Below are 20,233 nucleotides of genomic sequence, written 5' to 3' on the forward strand. Positions count from 1 at the left end.
GTTTCATCGCTACGTAGCTGTTGATTATGATCTACAAACAGCTGGCGACAGCACTGATGTCGAGATATATGCCTACACACAGGCAACAACGGCTGATGATGAAATGAGTAGCGAGGCACATGCTGACGAAATTCAACAACCTCCTCTTGTCTCTTTTGCAAGAGCGCTGGAGAGTCTCAACACCATGCGGGCCTATCTGGAGGCCACTGGATGTCAGTGCTATGACAGTTTTTACCGTCTGGCAGACGTAATCTATGGAACTCACAGACCCAATAGTGTACAGAGGACTATAACCGATTACTTCAAGTAAGCCTAACGTGAGTTAACGGAGACTATACTGTACGTATAATAAACAGTACTGTACATATGTTTATCAGATGTCAAGCTTCATGTCAATCCCATGTTGTTAAACAAAAAGGAGCAGAGAAAGCACATTTTGTGTTTTTTCATTTGCAAAGAGGGTGCACATGTTGTGTTAGCAAAGAAGGTGCACTCTTTTCCCAATAAGAGTGTGCACATTGACATTTGCCTGGAATGGGGAAAAAAAAAGAAACCCTGGAAAAAAAAAACACATTCCTGTAAATGACATAGGAAGGGAAACAATCGTGACATGAAAACTTTCCAACTGCTTATCATTCATACACTCCATAATCATGACTGCCACTCTTCAGATGGCCTTCATATTATCCGAGGGAACTACTGGCCAACCACATGCAAAATAAAGACCTATACCATGGGGATACTGCTTCTGCAGAATCCTGTGAAAAATAAAGGAGAAGCAACAGACAATTCTAAGGAAAGTAGTAGTACAGGAATTTTAATAATTCCATTGGTCTGCTGAGCCAACAGCTAGCCTTGCAACACCAAACTACGATAGATCAGATGATAATAATTAAGGAATTTAATTGACTGATATTTTATTACACATTTTCAGATGTCTAGTGTTTTTATTAAGTATACTGCACAGTTACATATTCAAAGACAGTATTTGTGCTTACTTTAACTCGTCACAGGAAGAAAAAAGTAAAAAAATAAATGTGTAAATAGAATTACAAAACGTTGATTGACATGGAGTAAAATTTTGGGTAGGTTTTCATTATATGCAGTGAAATATTTACAGTTCAGTTTCCTTTCTTTGGAGTCTTACAATAAGCCAAACAACTTTTATTTAAATACAATTCACAATCCTAACTCAGCTGTCTAAAAGCTGAACTTGGATGTACACATTAAAATGCTTCAACTGGCTTTCACTTCACAAAGTGGCACTTGAAAATATAGCTAAGGCATTGCATAATGATTCCTCTTCAGAAAGCATTTCTGAAATTGCTTTACTAAACTGAGCTTAAATGATTTATAACGACTAATGTACCATTAGTAAATCAAAAACTACTCCATTAATTCAATCTCATTGTATTAACAGCACAGCTGCTAATAGCACAAATATAAAAAGCAAGTAAGGCATCTAAATAGTTACTCCCTCTGTTTACAAAGCTGCGCAGCAATACTGACACAGTCTATGAAAAATGAATTAGGTGTCATCATTAGCGCACCGGAAGTCACTAGCGCGGCTTTGTAAACAGGGTAGTATGAAAAAAAGCAGAAACATAACCTTTTAGGAAAGAAGGGGGTGATTGTGAATGCTCATCAGTATCTCAAACACAAAACAATGGGGTTGTGCTTGCTCAGTGACAGATGAATCATACTAATTCAGGAGTTCTTCAACACTTTTTTAAAGCACTTCTCAAAGTAAAACAGAGCTTGATTTGCAGAACTAGGCTTACAACTATTGTCTCTGTGCCTGTCTGATACACAGGTAATCTTACATGCATACAGTCTATACACAGATAACTTTATCTGAGCTAAACTAAGACATTCTTAATTCACTCTATGGGCATAAAACCTGAAAATTTGTACATGTAAAGTGCAAGAATTCTTTGGAGTAAATTTCCCTTTTTAATTTATTCATTATTGGGTATCAAAGCTATAAAACACCAACTATCTGATATATCATTAAAAAAAAAACCCCCTTCTACCATCTGTGAGAATATACCATAATATCCAATTAAGTCTCCAGCCCCTAGAGGTAAACTTCCAAATCAGAAGTACATGAACTTTCTTATGGGCTTCTCAAAATTTTCAGTGCAAACGTATGCACGCACCATTTACATCTGCACAAAAGTTATTAAATTATCCCCTAGATTCTAATATTTTAGAGCACTAGTTTCCTTGCGACTAGGAGTCAATGTTTAAAAAAAAAAAAAAAGGAAATGACAACCTGGTGGACACCAGTTAACTCAGAAATCACATGTATTCTCTTAAGGGTGAATAAATTGTTCAAGAGAAGAGAGATGAGAGGTGAGAAAAAAAAAAGAATGAATGGGGAATAGCACATACAATAAATGCAGAAATTGACGTGTAAATGACAGTGCTCTTTACCTTCAGGTATGTGTGAATAAGACAAGGTGAAGAAATAGGAAGCTACCTCCAATAATGCCAGTATGACATTTGTGATGGCTCCTTTCTACAGGTAAGAAGCACTAGCACCTTTAAGACTTCTAGTTCTACCATGTGTATAAGAAATGAGCAGACTTGGTGAGCAAACTCTCTAAATTTACTGATGAGCCCAGAACCCACACATTACTGAAGAGTGTGTGATAGGTCTAGGAAATAAAGCACCAGTCTGAAAAAACTAAGATAAAACAAAAAAGTGAAAAAATGTTTGCGAAACAATGGCATAGACTCTTGGAATAAATCTGTTGAAGCGCCCATGCGTAAATATCATGATAAAACCTTTTATGGAATACATTTTTCAGTAGGTAAATCACAAAACAGACATCCAGTTTGTGCTGTTTGTTTGGAATGTAGATTGTATGGACCAAGACTATTGCTACATTAGGTTCTATTTTCTGTGCTTCACAATTTTCAAAAGTCCAAGATAGGGATTATCCAATTTTAATCCTAATCTTAATGTCATCAGATAATGCAAAGATATGAAAAGAATTTCCTGCCCTTCACAAAACTGTTCTGGAACAAAGTTGTGCATTCTCTGTACAGATCAATTTTTCCAGCATCCCATTTCCTAACTTGGCACGTCTATCGACAGTGTACCCTTGTTATACTGAAAGCTGAAACAATGTGAAATTTAAAAAATTTCTGGTTATGTTAAGGAAAAAAAGTCTATGCAAGTAAATAATTTATACTTAAACTGATCATTGCTTAACTAATATTCAGCTAATAGCAACAAAAGTCACTATCATGTTAGATCTATCAATGTCGAATTGCTACTTAAAATAAAAAGTGTCTTCAGTGAAAACATCCATCTTCCTTTTTCCTGAAAATGATCATGCCAACTTCATGTCCTCACTTGGAACTTGCCTGCCTTGGTGACATATTTCACTCCTTTAAATGGTTTATATTTCTCCCCATACATATCAAGGCGATTTACTTTAAGTCCTGCCAAAGGAAGAAAAATCATAAAAATAACTGAAATACAAAAGTAGTAATACTTAGATCCAGGTTCTTTTATTTCATGGTAATGACTACAGCATATTTAGTGCTCTACATATATTAACACATTGAAAAGGAGGATTATTTTTTGGAGCTGGATAACACTCTGAAACAAAGCATATGCAACCATATTTTTATTCCACTGTAAAAAGAACCAGGCATAAAAATAGAATACAGCTGAAACTGATTCTGAGGCTGAAATTCATTGCTTGTTTTCGGCTGGAATCAAAGCTGGAACTGTTGCCGCACCCTCCTCCCTCCAAGCTAACCCTCCCTCTAGCAGAAAACTCATCCCCCGGGCCATCCAACAACTTCGCCCTCCCCAGGTCTACCTTTGAAACCCTGGTGGTGGTCTAGTAGCCTCCTTGGCGCAGAAGCGATCCAGAGTCACATCAGCCATTTTGAGATTGAAACTGGCTGCCACAACCTCCCACAGCAGTCATTTTGACTGCGGAGCTGGAAGGAGCAACTCAGGATTCCTCTTGCCCTGAAGAGGCCACTAAGACCACCACGGCTTCAAAGATAGGCCCAGGCAGGGTGGCAAAGAGTGGCAGGGGGTGGGGACTTTCATTTTCAGATGAAAATGCACTTGCATTTTTGGCTGAAAACCAAGGCTTGACCAAATCTGGATTTCAGGTCAGTTTTGGTGTTGAAACTGAAATCACAATTTTACTTCAGTGTTATCACAGTCTACTATTAACATTATGCAGTGGGGCTGGTTCTACCATTCAGCAACTGATTTATGCAAATAAGGCTCAACGTGGATTCAAGCAGTCTACTCCAGGTGTACAGTGACGCATGATGGAAGGAATGGAATCTGGTGGTGGTGGAGAAGGGTACAGATTAAGAGCGACTTACCTGATGAGCAGCCCGGTAAAGGAGAGAGAGAGAGAGAGAGAGAGAGGGCGGAGAGATACTGAGGAGCTGCAGAATGAATCACTTGTAGAGTCAGTAAAAGGAGTGAACGCTATATGAAAATGGACAGAGAGTTAATGAAGTGATTTGAGAAGAGGGGTTATATGTGAGTGTAGCGACACTAGCAGAAGATAAGTCATGCAGTAAAATTTTCAACAGACTGAAGGGCAGAGAGATGATTTAGTGGGAGGCCTGTGAGAAGCAAGCTGCGGTAGTCTATGTGGGAAGTGATGAAAGTGTTGCAAGTGTGTTCATCAAGGAAGGGACAAATTTTGGTGATGTTATAGAGAAAGAAATAATAGGTTTTAGTAGTCAGTTGGATATGAGCATAGAAAGAGAGAGAGACGAGTCAAAGATGACCTCAATGTTATGAGCTGAGGAGACAGGAAGGATGACAGTATTATCCTTAGAAATAGAAAATGGGGAAAGAGGAGAGAAAGGGGGAACGGTAAGAGCCTCAGACTTGGACATGTTCAGTTTCAGATTATGGTGGGACATCCAGGCAGCAAAGGCCAAGAAGGCTGAGACTTAGGACTGGATTCCTGATGTAGAGAGAGATATCTGTCTAACAGTAAGAAAAATTGTTTGAAAAAAATAAATAGTGGGAGAGTTTTGTTTTCCTAGCCATTCACTAGATCGCCCCCCCCCCACAAATAAATAAAAAAAAAAAACACAAACAAAACAAGGGTCTACTACAAATGGAAGGTCAGTACATGCTCAGAACTTTAGTTCTGAGCTTTCAGAAAGCTGCTCTGTCCTGCTGCTTGTCATAGGACATCACCTACATGTGTGCCTAAATTAAACCACATTTGTTGACAGAGAAAAGTAGTAATGTCATCTGACAGCACCAAGACAGACCAGAAAAACCTTTGGTGAGAAAGCTGGCCTTAGTGCCAAAAGGACAGCACCAACCTGTGTGGCTGATTCATCTCGTTTGTCAACGGAGAATGTAATTGTAATCATTGTTAAGTAAAGTAGACTTTTCAAACTGCAAACAAGCTTAGTAAAAATTAAATATTTACATTAATTCAACACACTAACCCATAACTACTTAAGTTTTCGAAATACAAACCAAAAACAGCAAAACAATCCCAGTCAAAGAAAAAACCTAAACCTTTTCCCCTAGATTGAAAGGTGAAAGCACTCATGACCAACAATGGAATTTCCTAAAATCTTTCATGGAACATGTTTGCACTTTATCATCAGCAGGGACATATAATTTAATCACTCTTGGGGGCCCTATATAGTATATATGCATTATGCTTAAAGCACAGTAACTATTAAATTAATATTAATGAGTTATGCAGTAAGACCCTACTGCATGGAAGAATGTGCACTATTTGGCACCAACATAGGTGCTTTAGTAAACCAATACAAGCTAAATATTTTAAAACAAGCCATGGTCCTGGTTGCTAAAGTTAGCATGCACTTTTAGTGCCTGAAATTTGGCTTCTGCCCAGGACTGCTAGCATGCCATGTCAACCCACTGTCTACTACAAAAGGACCACCCCCAGTAACTCCATCTGTTCAGTCCTTAGTATCTCTGTACAGACTGGTCAATAAAATGCCAACTATAATGGAGGTTTGATTTTAAGAATTCATCTGTCCTTAGAGCAACAGTAATGAGAAAAGTAACTCATTTTACAAAGTCTCCAGTCTGTATTTGAAAACAGGATCAATTTTTTTATGTAGAGGCAAATGGCAAAATATATGCTACAGGTACAAAACTTAAAAAAAAAAAAAAAGTAACTAGTGTTTTATTATGACAACTGGACCACGAATTAAAGAGTTATCTTTTAATAGTTGTACTGTGTTTCAGAAATAAAAGCTGGTGCAACAAGAGCATCATTTTAATCCAGCAGTTAATCAAAGAGCAATTAGTACATATTTTTTAAAGACATGCAGCAGACAAATGTCAGAATGGCTTTGAAATTATTTTTAAAAATTAAGATTCCTAGATGAAATACACACTAAAGCAAGCAGACACCATGTAATATTATGAGAAGAACCACATACCTCCAGAAATGTTTTCTTACATTTTTAATCACAAAACAATTTTACATTTGGCAATATAAAATGGCATTATTCTTACCTGAAATAGCCAGTTGTTGAATTTTAAACTGAAGATTTAGGCTAGGATTTTCTTCTGGTTTAGGAGCGCCAGACTGTATGGACACCATTCCTTTGAGAGTTGGTAACTTTTGGGGAATAATTTTACCAAGATCCCAAGTTAGCACCTAGAAATACAATTGCAAGTAAATGAATAGTTTGGAAACACCACACCTCAATCAGAAATAAAAACATTCCAAAATGGAACTAAAGTGCAATTAAACTTCCCTCCATTTCTCATACAGTAGTACAGTTCTGGCTAGTATACACTTACTTTTGTGACAGGATCAAACGTGTAAGTGCCTTGTGTTGGGGTAAGGTTCATATTCAGCACAACTTTAGGCAAATGAACTGTCAAAATTATTCCTTCAACTGTCTTTCCCATATTCTGCTTTGGTCCAATTGTTACATCAAATCTTCCTGAGGACCCATTTTCTTGGAAACTGATGTTGTGTTTTACATATACCGGGATTGCTACAAGACTAGAAAAAGAGAAGCACATGCTATATTACATGCTGGTTAAAGGAAGTAACAGCTCTCTGGTATTTAACATTTCTGCTGCCATTTTGCTACTTTCTATAATACAGATAAGAATGTGCCAATAGGTTTATCACCAACTACTAACACAGGGCAGTATGTGATTGCAGACTATGTTGCCCCCTAGAGTTAACAGCTCTTTTCCAAGCTTGGAGCTCATCTGTAATTTGCTTTATAAACCAGCTATAATTTTCATTATTTGGTATTATCTGATCTCTGCCTTCTCCAAGGGTGGAATGCTTCACATCTTCCAGCACCACTACCCTCAGTCTACAGATCCTAATGATAAAGCAGTAACTTTCTCACATTCTTCAGCAGTTGAATACTCTTACCACTGCAACACTTATCCATACTACCTTCAGTACTGTTTAAAATGCATATCAGAAAACATACAAAAATGCTACAAGTTAGTGAGAAAGGGAATTTGGCAAGAACCTGTGATACACAGACATGTTTTATCATTACCATGTTACCCAAGATTCTTCTGTTACACTAAATGTCTATTTTCTAATATATTTCCACCATTCATGATGACTTGTAAGCCACATTGAGCCTGCAAATAGGTGGGAAAATGTGGGATACAAATGCAATAAATAAAATAAATAAAAAGTAATAGAGGGCCTTGACAACATTCTGAGAGGTCTACAAATAACATTCTGCTCCCTCAACCAATGTTCATAGATCATTCAGTTGGCATATCGGGATCCTTTAAAAGAGACCGCAAGGGACTTCCAGTTGGGTCATGGAGGAGTGAGGTAATGGGGGGATCACTGCTCCTGAGTAACCACTATAATCTGCTTAAGAAAGCCTCCCCCCCCCAAAGAACTGAGAGAGAAAGCATAGGGGAGAGACTGGGTCCTACTAGCTCGATTATCTTACCAGGTTTGAAGCGCAAATGGCATAAAAAGTTGTGCGGAGAGAGACTAAGGAGAAAAGTCGCCCTCGCCGACGCCAAGCTCCCAGTGGACAGCCGAGATCACAACAGAAGTGAAACTGGCAGTGGAGCAAACACTTGGTAGGAAGTTGCAGTTAATTTTAGATAAACTGGATGGAATGGAAGAGCATTACACAACAGCTTTAGATGGTCCAGCAGCGGGTGGGGAACATCGAAGATACCTCATGTCACAAATTGTGGTAATACCACTCGAGGTCTGTCAGCTCCCTCCTTTCGTTGCCTCAGTCTATGGGCTCTCTCCACCCGAAGGGTACCGGCCCGGTCTGGTAGTGTTAACACTTGTGGGAGCCATGTTTCCAAAAACTTGTGGAGGTCTCTCTCAGGGAGCGTTTCTAGCAAACCAACCAAGCGGAGATTGTTGCGATGAGACAACCTGTTCTCTAGGTCTTCTATCTTCGATTCCAATTCCACAATTTGTGACATGAGGTATCTTCGATGTTCCCCACCCGCTGCTGGACCATCTAAAGCTCTGCCATCAGTGTTGTGTAACGCTCTTCCATTCCGTCCAGTTTATCTAAAATTAACTGCAACTTCCTACCAAGTGTTTGCTCCACTGCCATTTTCACTTCTGTTGTGATCTCGGCTGTCCACTGAGAGCTTGGCGTCGGCGATGGCGACTTTTCTCCTTAGTCTCTCTCCGCACAACTTTTTATGCCATTCGCGCTTCGGACCTGGTAAGATAATTGAGCTAGTAGGACCCAGTTTAAGTGTTAAATTATGTTCATAAAATGGCGATATTACAGACCTTACGGGTGTGCGCACACTTGGAATACCAAGGTGCACGTGTGCTATGTTTTCAAGATTACGCCGCCAAAGTGTTGGTTGCACGCAAAGAGTTTGCTCCGCTGTGCGCCAAGTTGTTTGGCATGAAGATTCGATTTAGTCTTCTCTACCCAGCAAAGCTTAAGATAGTGGACAATGGGCAAGTTCATTTGTTCACTACAGTTGCTGAAGCACGGCTATTTGTGGATAGATTATAGGCCGCATAAAAGAAGTTTTGGAAATGAGTTGCCTAAGAAGGAATCTAAGGGGCCCATTATACAGTCTCTTATAGCTCTCTGGACATGGCCAGTCTGGTTCTATGCTGTCAACAAGTGGACAGGATCGTGTGGCGTAGAGAGAAGCAACGGACGGTGAAGCAACGGACGGTTGTGGTAAAGCAGGTTTTTTTTTCTCTTCCTTGAATGGAGGAGTGTATGGCTGGACAGGATCGCTCAGAGAATTGAGATGCAATGGCTAGAAGCAGTGTTGCAGACTTGAATAGATGATGTTTTTTTTTTTCTATGTTCCTCCCAAAATGGTAATGCTTGAAGGTGCATTGTTCCCTGCATTACTGGAGGCTCATGGGTTCCCGGTGGACTTGCTCGTGGTGTAATAGTCCCAGCCTGGTAGGGCGCAAACATGTGGGACTTTGACGGGGAGCAGGAGGAGGTTAAAATGGATGTCTACTGTTATAAAGGATGCTTCTACTTTTTTTTTCCCTCTCTCTCTGCTTCCTATTACTTACTCGATGACAGATGTCCGCTGTGCCTTAGGGGGCTCACTCAGTGTGTTTGGAGAGGGGAAGGGGAACACAATAGCACCTATTGTAGGTTTTGGGGGTTACTCTGGACTCTTTTGCTGGGGGGGGGGCTTCATTTATGGAAGTGGTGAGACTGGGGATAGGAAAGGAGGGTGGTGTGTGTAGGGGTGGTTATAGCAGGGTTCGGGAGGGGTGGGGGAAGTGATGCCCGGTTGTTTATCTGGTTGCCCTCGAGGACTACATGAAGTCAAAGCTGGCAGAATTCAGTCTGACCTGGGGTTTTGGTGGCTGGGATGCCCCCTCGGAAGGTTACATGTATTAAGACTAGGGCTTGGATGGAGTCTTTTTTCTTTGGACTCACTTACTTAGAATATGGGTAGCATACAAATATTCTCTTGGAATGTAGGGGGAATTCACTCCTCAAATAAAAGACAAAAGATTTTAAAGGCTCTCAATGACCGGGGGGGGGCTCTGTTCCTTTCTTGCAAGAGACCCATCTCTCTGCATTGGAGAAAGCTAAATTAAAAAAGTGGTGGGTTGGAGAGATCTATGGTGCTCCAGCAGTGGGTAGACGAGGAGGGGTGGTGATCCTGATCAGAAAGGGTTTGCATTTGGAAACAAAGCAGGTGATTGCTGACCCAGCGGGCCATTTTGTATTGGCATCAGTGGTGCTGGAAAGGCAACCTTGACTGCTATGCAATATTTACACTCCAAACACTTTCGAGAAGGCATTTTATATTCAACTAATTCATAAAATACATGATATGGAAGATGTGTCAGTCTTGTTGGGGGGGGGGGGGGGAGGGGGGTGATCTCAATGAAGTGGCTGATCCTCAACTAGATCGCTCGCAACCAAAAGGGAGAGAACGTTCTAGATCTCAGGGGGGAATATCTATGCTATGTTCGGCTCTGGACTTGATAGATGTGTGGAGGAAAAAGATTATACACACATATCGAGAGTGTACTCTACAATGTCTAGAATAGATTATGTGCTAATCTCCCAGGAACAGCTGTCGTCACCTACAATAATCTCCAACCATGCATGGGTGGAACAAAATCTCCAGGCTAGGATGGAAAACCACAGGGGGGTTCTTGGAGGTTTCCCATTTTTTTTTACAAGGATAGTCGTTTTCAGGCCTTTTTAGAACCTAAGTGGCAGGACTATAAGACTAGCAATGAGCAACACAGGGAGGACCCGATTCTCTTCTGGGAGGCCGCGAAAAGTGTCCTCTGAGGGGAGGTGATTTCTTATGTTAGTTTTCAGTGAAAGGCCTGGCATCAAATTTAACTTAACTAAGTCGAGGCAATGGCCAGTTCAGAGAACGTAAGGCAATCTTGGGGTAATACCTTCCCGTTACGATGGGCTCAGGATTCGTTCCGGTACTTGGGAATACAGTTGCCAATGAATCCACAGTTTTTATATGACCTTAATATTACTAAATTGCTTGGGGATACTAGGCAGAGGCTGGCACTTTGGTAAACGCTTCCGCTAACTCTTATGGGACAGATTCAGCTTTATCGCATGATACTTTTCCCCAAGATGGCTGTATGTGTTGAAGTCACTCCCTATTCGAGTCTTGCGTAGGGATTTGGACTTCCTAAGGAAAATGTAGATGAATGTCTGCTGGGGGGAGGGGGGGGGGAGCTGACAGTGCAATAGAGATTCTTAATGGGTGCTCAGAATCAAGGAGGGTTGGGGTTTCTGGACCGAGGTAGGTATAATCAGGCATGTCTACTTAGGCACCTACGAGATTGGCTCATGGATACCAATGTATATACTGATGTGGAACTAGAGCAAGCATATTTTCACCCCTGCCATTTGAACTACTTACGTCATGTCCCCCCGGGGGAGATTACTCGTAGGGATCCATGGAAGTGTATTGTTGAGGCCATTATGGTCTTTCTGGTGATCATAGCTTTCCTTGTGGGGACAGCAGCCTACCAGCAGTGTATTTTTGCCCCTTGGGGGGGGGGGGGTGGAATGCAGACTTCTTGCCAGGCAGTGAGAAACGAATTATGCGAAGATTGGGAAAGAGGGGGGTGCTATTGCTGGAAGATGTAGTCAGGGGTGGATGGGACCATCTTGTCTTTTCAAGAACTTTTTACTAATGGAACGCCGGGCCCAGCGAAGGTTCTCAGTTATCTTCAGCTGTCTCACTATCTGAGGGCCCTGCCGGCGGGCAGCCTGTTGGTAGTTTTCGGGCAACAGATGCGTGAGCTCCTGGAAGGGGATGCCCTGGGCCAAGTTTCAGTGTCTTGGTTTTGTAAAGAACTTGGGAATGGTCACCAACGCACAGTCTGCAAGGGCTAACAGATCGGTGGGGACGGGAGGCGAGTCAGCCAATTAATGCACAGTCCCTACTGGCATCGCTTAGAGGGGGCACTCGAGTAGTACACAGCGCTGAAATACAAGAATGCCATTTTCGTACAATACATAGAGCGTATTTCTCTCCCAAGCAGGCCTGTCATGCTGGGGTGGTAGATACGGGACACTGTTGGAAATGTGGGTTGATAGACGCCTCTTTGTTTCATGTCATGTGGCAGTGTAAATACATAAGATCATTTTGGTCGGCAATGGCAGGGTTTCTTTGCTTAGTGTTTGGACGTCGGGTTTCCCTCACATTTGAAAAAGCAATTTTCTGCGCTTCGGGCTGGTAGGGTCCTGGGAATCTGGGAGAAAAGTTGTTTCTAGGAAAGGCCTGTATTTTGGGGAAGAAGTGCATTCTCAATCACTGGATTTTGGATCACCCCCCTCTATCAGGTACTGGAGGAATAAGCTGCATCAACATAAGATATGGGAATCACAGGGGGCCCACCTGTCGCTGAGGAGGTAGCAGAGGTTTCTTGCGATTTGGGAGTCCTATTTGAACAAAATTTCACTGGCAGCTCAAAGTCAAATTTGAATAGATTCTCCCTGGACCGCTGAGGGTGGCTGGGTAAAGGGGACCAGGCATTGCAGGGAAGGGAAGGGTTAGGGTGGTAGGGAACAGGATCCAGGGCATTAACGTGCAAGGGTAGGTTGGGACCTGAAGGGAAACAGTCCAACCTACATCCCGGAATTTTACAACCATGTCGTATTTATGATTTGGTGGGGTTAAGTATGGGGCATTTTTTTTTGGGGGGGGGGGGATTTTGGAGTGGGATGGGGGTGGGGGGTAGAGGAGAAAAGGGAGAAAGCATGATGACGAGGACTCATTATTGGTCTTTGGTGAAAGCTTGATGTTATCATGCTGGATTGTTGGAGTTTGTTACAAATTAAACAAGAATGTAATTGTTGGATTTTTGAGGCCATCAATAAAAAATTGTTTCTAGTAAACGAGACAGCAAATGCTGTGAATCTTTAATAGGAAGCTGCCACCAGCACTGGAAAGGGAATGCAGTACTTGTAGCTTAAAAAAGGGCATCCATGACCAGGGTAAGCTAGAAAACTACCAGCTAATGCTGTGCTCATTGTATACTACATAGGAATACTTTCTTTGTTGTTTTAATGTGCACTGTACTGACATCATATCATGCTATTAATATGAATTTGTCAATTTCCAAGTTTACACTGTTGGTCTAATTAACTAGTAAGAGAGCACTTTATTATAATTGTAAAGTGCCTATGTCCAATGTATACTTGCTATACACTACGTTGAGTGAATTTCACTAAAAAGATGCTAAATAAGTCTTAATCTTTGTGGCTAAAAGAAAGCATCACATACAAAAAAGCACCACTGGGCCTTCAAGAAAGAGATAATAGCCGTCCTTTTATTGTGAAAAAGACCCGACACGGGCCGTGTTTCGCAGGGGTCAAGGTGTATCTTCACAATGTATAAGCAGAAATCCTAAGCGAATTGCCAGCTACCGCTGGACATACTTTCAATCAAGCTGAGAGCTGGCTAGTATCCAAAACAGCCAAAAAAAAGCTTTTTTTTGGCTGTTTTGGATACTAGCCAGCTCTCAGCGTGATTGAAAGTATGTCCAGCGGTAGCTGGCAATTCACTTAGGATTTCTGCTTATACATTGTGAAGGTACACCTTGACCCCTGAGGCAGGCGCTTGTGCGCCGAAACAAGGCCCGTGTCGGGTCTTTTTCACAATAAAAGGATGGCTATTATCTCTTTCTTAAAGGCCCAGTGGTGCTTTTTTGTCTGTGCTGTATGTTTGTATGCTGTATTACCCTCTCTTTTGTTACTGCGTAAAAGAAAGCATCAAGACAATTCTATAAATGAGTGCCTACAAGAGTACATGCCACTTGCAAGCATCATTGGTGTCAATAATCGGCAATCACACGTATGTGCACTAGGTGCTATAGTGTGTAACTGCAAGGAGGCATACATGTGGGGGCAAAATGATGACATGCCCATAATGTTATATCAGTTGTATGTGTTTGGGCAAGCTATCAGTTGCGTACATTGGCCTGGCATAAGTGATCGCACATAACTTTTGGCACGCCAAAGTAGGTTTGTGCTGCTACTCTATTACAACTTTAGGTGCACCTAAGTGTTATGGAATTGGTTGGTGCTATGTGCACCCCACTGTGATGCTTACTTCTTGGCGCCAAATTGTAGAATTCCTCCCTATGAGCGTCACAGAACGGAAATGTTAAATAAAGTACAAATTAACCTTCGATCCACTGTTAATGACCAGTTCATCTATTATGCCATCATTTATACTAATCACATACTTTTGTGAACTGACACGATATGATATCAGTCGGAAGTTTCCATCAGGAGGGATAAAAGACAAAACCCTTTCAGACTCCCAACGCTTGTACCGAACACAGGGATGGAAGCTAACATCATCCAGAAGTCTTGGATTCTAAGGAAACACAGAATATGACGATTTGTTTTTATTATGAAGTAAAATACAGCAGACTACCATTTGGATACTTCTTCTTCACTGGTCAATATAAATATGCACATAAAAATTGAAAAACAAAAGCATAAACAGGGCTTGAATTCTGACATGGAAATATATTAATAGTTTTGACATTTACCATGAAAGAAAGGGTAAGATCAGGCATCCCAGACAGCTTAACAGAAGCATCAACAACACCCTGAATTTCTGCAAAAACTGTAGAACCTGCAAACAAATGGTAAAAATGTCAGTAACTCAGGCAAAGCAGTTCTAGAGGCAGTGAGTGCAATGCAATTCTCACACTGACATTAAAAAAAACAAACAAACAAAAAAACATGAACAATGTATGCATATATTGCTCTAAAGAACTGGAAGATACATTGTGGCATCCTGATACATATGTATTGCTTTTATTGAGTTTAGCTCATGCCCTTTTAGCAGTAAGTAAAAGTTACATTCAGGTATACAGCAGGTAATCAACAATAGACAAATTGAATGGCTTGCCACAATACTCAGGCCATTAATATTTTCCACATCGACAGTAAGGTATGTGGCTCCAAGGCTACATGCAGAGTTATCTTTTCTATTTGCTACTGGTACTCTTGAAAAGCTGCAAAAATTATTTATCCCTATCTATCCTTCCTTCCCCCCTCCCCTGAAACATACACAGTGGCCTTGCCCCCCGACTACTCCCTTAGAGGCCCTCTCAAAGCACACTAGGTGTCACCTCCCCAGTGTCATTATCTTCTAAATACTCCAGCCACGCCTGGTGAAAATATGTCCAGAATTCAGAATCCCCTTATAGGTCAGGATTCAATTTCCACATAAAATCCCTTTCCATCCACCTCCCCCACCCCAAGTTAAATCTAAACATACTAGAGAATGGTCCAAGACCACTGGGCTCTCAGTACTGGTCTTAAATAGATTACTGGTTAATATCAGGTAGGATGCTTAATAATCTATCCTAGTATGCGTAATGTATGGATGAGAGCATTGTGTGTATTTCACTTCCCTGGATGCAGACTCTCCAGGCATCCGATAATTGAAGCTCCTACATAATAAAATCTACCCCTCAAGTAGGCCATATAGTTTGGCATATGTTTTGCATGCCCCGCATAGCGAATGCTACATACCTGTAGAAGGTATTCTCCGAGGACAGCAGGCTGATTGTTCTCACTGATGGGTGACGTCCACGGCAGCCCCTCCAATCGGAAACTTCACTAGCAAAGTCCTTTGCTAGCCCTCGCGCGCATGCGCGGCCGTCTTCCCGCCCGAAACCGGCTCGAGCCGGCCAGTCCAGTATGTAGCAAGACAATACACTTCAAGGGAAGACACAACTCCAAAGGGGAGGCGGGCGGGTATTGTGAGAACAATCAGCCTGCTGTCCTCGGAGAATACCTTCTACAGGTATGTAGCATTCGCTTTCTCCGAGGACAAGCAGGCTGCTTGTTCTCACTGATGGGGTATCCCTAGCCCCCAGGCTCACTCAAAACAATAACATTGGTCAATTGGGCCTCGCAACGGCGAGGACATAACTGAGATTGACCTAAAAAAATTTACCAACTAACTGAGAGTGTAGCCTGGAACAGAACAAACAGGGCCCTCGGGGGGTGGAGTTGGATCCTAAAGCCCAAACAGGTTCTGAAGAACTGACTGCCCGAACCGACTGTCGCGTCGGGTATCCTGCTGCAGGCAGTAATGAGATGTGAATGTGTGGACAGATGACCACGTCGCAGCTTTGCAAATTTCTTCAATGGAGGCTGACTTCAAGTGGGCTACCGACGCAGCCATGGCTCTAACATTATGAGCCGTGACATGACCCTCAAGAGCCAGCCCCGCCTGGGCGTAAGTGAAGGAAATGCAATCTGCTAGCCAATTGGATATGGTGCGTTTCCCTACAGCCACTCCCCTCCTATTGGGGTCAAAAGAAACAAACAATTGGGCGGACTGTCTGGTGGGCTGTGTCCGCTCCAGGTAGAAGGCCAATGCTCTCTTGCAGTCCAATGTGTGCAGCTGACGTTCAGCAGGGCAGGAATGAGGACGGGGAAAGAATGTTGGCAAGACAATTGACTGGTTCAGATGGAACTCCGACACGACCTTTGGCAGAAACTTAGGGTGAGTGCGGAGGACTACTCTGTTGTGATGAAATTTGGTGTAAGGGGCCTGGGCTACCAGGGCCTGAAGCTCACTGACTCTACGAGCCGAAGTAACTGCCACCAAGAAAATGACCTTCCAGGTCAAGTACTTCGGATGGCAGGAATTCAGTGGCTCAAAAGGAGGTTTCATCAGCTGGGTGAGAACGACATTGAGATCCCATGACACTGTAGGAGGCTTGACAGGGGGCTTTGACAAAAGCAAACCTCTCATGAAGCGAACAACTAAAGGCTGTCCTGAGATCGGCTTACCTTCCACTTGGTAATGGTATGCACTGATTGCACTAAGGTGAACCCTTACGGAGTTGGTCTTCAGACCAGACTCAGACAAGTGCAGAAGGTATTCAAGCAGGGTCTGTGTAGGACAAGAGCGAGGATCTAGGGCCTTGCTGTCACACCAGACGGCAAACCTCCTCCAATGAAAGAAGTAACTTCTCTTAGTGGAGTCTTTCCTGGAAGCAAGCAAGATGCGGGAGACACCCTCTGGCAGACCCAAAGAGGCAAAGTCTACGCCCTCAACATCCAGGCCGTGAGAGCCAGGGACTGGAGGTTGGGATGCAGAAGAGCCCCGTCGTCCTGCGTGATGAGGGTCGGAAAACACTCCAATCTCCACGGTTCTTCGGAGGATAACTCCAGAAGAAGAGGGAACCAGATCTGACGCGGCCAAAAGGGAGCAATCAGAATCATGGTGCCTCGGTCTTGCTTGAGTTTCAACAAAGTCTTCCCCACCAGAGGTATGGGAGGATAAGCATACAGCAGACCTTCCCCCCAATCCAGGAGGAAGGCATCCGACGCCAGTCTGCCGTGGGCCTGAAGCCTGGAACAGAACTGAGGGACCTTGTGGTTCACTTGAGATGCGAAGAGATCCACCAGGGGGGTGCCCCACGCCTGGAAGATCTGTCGCACCACACGGGAATTGAGCGACCACTCGTGAGGTTGCATAATCCTGCTCAACCTGTCGGCCAGACTGTTGTTTACGCCTGCCAGATATGTGGCTTGGAGCACCATGCCCTGACGGCGAGCCCAGAGCCACATGCTGACGGCTTCCTGACACAGGGGGCGAGATCCGGTGCCCCCCTGCTTGTTGACATAGTACATGGCAACCTGATTGTCTGTCTGAATTTGGATAATTTGGTGGGACAGCCGATCTCTGAAAGCCTTCAGAGCGTTCCAGATCGCTCGCAACTCCAGAAGATTGATCTGTAGATCGCGTTCTTGGAGGGACCAACTTCCTTGGGTGTGAAGCCCATCGACATGAGCTCCCCATCCCAGGAGAGACGCATCCGTGGTCAGCACTTTTTGTGGCTGAGGAATTTGGAAGGGACGTCCCAGAGTCAAATTGGAGCAAATCGTCCACCAAAACAGGGATTCGAGAAAACTCGTGGACAGGTGGATCACGTCCTCTAGACCCCCAGCGGCCTGATACCACTGGGAGGCTAGGGTCCATTGAGCAGATCTCATGTGAAGGCGGGCCATGGGAGTCACATGAACTGTGGAGGCCATGTGGCCCAGCAATCTCAACATCTGCCGAGCTGTGATCTGCTGGGACACTCGCACCCGCGAGACGAGGGACAACAAGTTGTTGGCTCTCGTCTCTGGGAGATAGGCGCGAGCCGTCCGAGAATCCAGCAGGGCTCCGATGAATTCGAGTTTCTGCACTGGGAGAAGATGGGACTTTGGGTAATTTATCACAAACCCCAGTAGCTCCAGGAGGCGAATAGTCATCTGCATGGACTGCAGGGCTCCTGCCTCGGATGTGTTCTTCACCAGCCAATCGTCGAGATATGGGAACACGTGCACCCCCAGCCTGCGAAGCGCCGCTGCTACCACAGCTAGGCACTTTGTGAACACCCTGGGTGCAGAGGCGAGCCCAAAGGGTAGCACACAGTACTGGAAGTGGCGTGTGCCCAGCTGAAATCGCAGATACTGTCTGTGAGCTGGCAGTATCGGGATGTGTGTATAGGCATCCTTCAAGTCCAGAGAGCATAGCCAATCGTTTTGCTGAATCATGGGGAGAAGGGTGCCCAGGGAAAGCATCCTGAACTTTTCTTTTACGAGATACTTGTTCAGGGCCCTTAGGTCTAGGATGGGACGCATCCCCCCTGTTTTCTTTTCCACAAGGAAGTACCTGGAATAGAATCCCAGCCCTTCTTGCCTGGATGGCACGGGCTCGACCGCATTGGCGCTGAGAAGGGCGGAGAGTTCCTCTGCAAGTACCTGCTTGTGCTGGAAGCTGTAAGACTGAGCTCCCGGTGGACAATTTGGAGGTTTTGAGGCCAAATTGAGGGTGTATCCTTGCCGGACTATTTGGAGAACCCACTGATCGGAGGTTATGAGAGGCCACCTTTGGTGAAAAGCTTTCAACCTCCCCCCGACTGGCAGGTCGCCCGGCACTGACACTTGGATGTCGGCTATGCTCTGCTGGAGCCAGTCAAAAGCTCGCCCCTTGCTTTTGCTGGGGAGCCGCGGGGCCTTGCTGAGGCGCACGCTGCTGACGAGAGCGAGCGCGCTGGGGCTTAGCCTGGGCCGCAGGCTGTCGGGAAGGAGGATTGTACCTACGCTTGCCAGAAGTATAGGGAACAGTCTTCCTTCCCCCGAAAAATCGTCTACCTGTAGAGGTAGAAGCTGAAGGCTGCCGGCGGGCGAATTTGTCGAATGCGGTGTCCCGCTGGTGGAGAGACTCTACCACCTGTTCGACTTTTTCGCCAAAAATGTTATCCGCACGGCAAGGCGAGTCCGCAATCCGCTGCTGGATTCTATTCTCCAGGTCGGCGGCACGCAGCCATGAGAGCCTGCGCATCACCACACCTTGAGCAGCGGCCCTGGACGCAACATCAAAAGTGTCATAAACTCCTCTGGCCAGGAATTTTCTGCACGCCTTCAGCTGCCTGACCACCTCCTGAAAAGGCTTGGCTTGCTCAGGGGGAAGAGCATCAACCAAGCCCGCCAACTGCCGCACATTGTTCCGCATGTGGATGCTCGTGTAGAGCTGGTAAGACTGGATCTTGGACACGAGCATAGAGGAATGGTAGGCCTTCCTCCCAAAGGAGTCTAAGGTTCTAGAGTCTTTGCCCGGGGGCGCCGAAGCATGCTCTCTAGAACTCTTAGCCTTCTTTAGGGCCAGATCCACAACTCCAGAGTCGTGAGGCAACTGGGTGCGCATCAGCTCTGGGTCCCCATGGATCCGGTACTGGGACTCGATCTTCTTGGGGATGTGGGGATTAGTTAGAGGTTTCGTCCAGTTCGCAAGCAATGTCTTTTTTAGGACATGATGCAAGGGAACAGTGGACGCTTCCTTAGGTGGAGAAGGATAGTCCAGGAGCTCAAACATTTCAGCCCTGGGCTCGTCCTCCACAACCACCGGGAAGGGGATGGCCGTAGACATCTCCCGGACAAAGGAAGCAAAAGACAGACTCTCAGGAGGAGAAAGCTGTCTTTCAGGAGAGGGAGTGGGATCAGAAGGAAGACCCTCAGACTCCTCGTCAGAGAAATATCTGGGATCTTCTTCTTCTTCCCACGAGGCCTCACCCTCGGTGTCAGACACAAGTTCACGGACCTGCGTCTGCAACCGGGCCCGGCTCGACTCCGTGGAGCCACGTCCACGATGGGGGCGTCGAGAGGTAGACTCCCTCGCCCGCATCGGCGAAGCTCCCTCCGCCGACGTAGTCGGGGAGCCCTCCTGGGAGGTGGCCGC

General features: G+C 44.4%; 1 protein-coding gene across 2 annotated transcripts in view; it reads right to left on the reverse strand.

Annotated features, from left to right (window-relative positions):
- Positions 1–844: 844 nt before the first annotated feature.
- AP3M1 (adaptor related protein complex 3 subunit mu 1) overlaps positions 845–20,233 on the reverse strand; it is a 91,854-nt gene continuing 72,465 nt past the window's right edge. For both annotated transcript variants that reach the window (XM_030203207.1, XM_030203208.1), the window contains exons 5-9: positions 14,526–14,611; positions 14,214–14,347; positions 6,806–7,013; positions 6,515–6,659; positions 845–3,453 (exon numbers count right to left, since the gene is read on the reverse strand). In XM_030203207.1, the coding sequence (XP_030059067.1) occupies positions 3,353–3,453; positions 6,515–6,659; positions 6,806–7,013; positions 14,214–14,347; positions 14,526–14,611 (674 nt within the window). In that variant the 3' untranslated portion in view covers positions 845–3,352. The remainder of the gene's footprint in view (positions 3,454–6,514; positions 6,660–6,805; positions 7,014–14,213; positions 14,348–14,525; positions 14,612–20,233) is intronic.

Source organism: Microcaecilia unicolor, chromosome 5 (assembly GCF_901765095.1).
Source record: "Microcaecilia unicolor chromosome 5, aMicUni1.1, whole genome shotgun sequence".
Classification (NCBI taxonomy): Eukaryota; Metazoa; Chordata; class Amphibia; order Gymnophiona; family Siphonopidae; genus Microcaecilia; species Microcaecilia unicolor.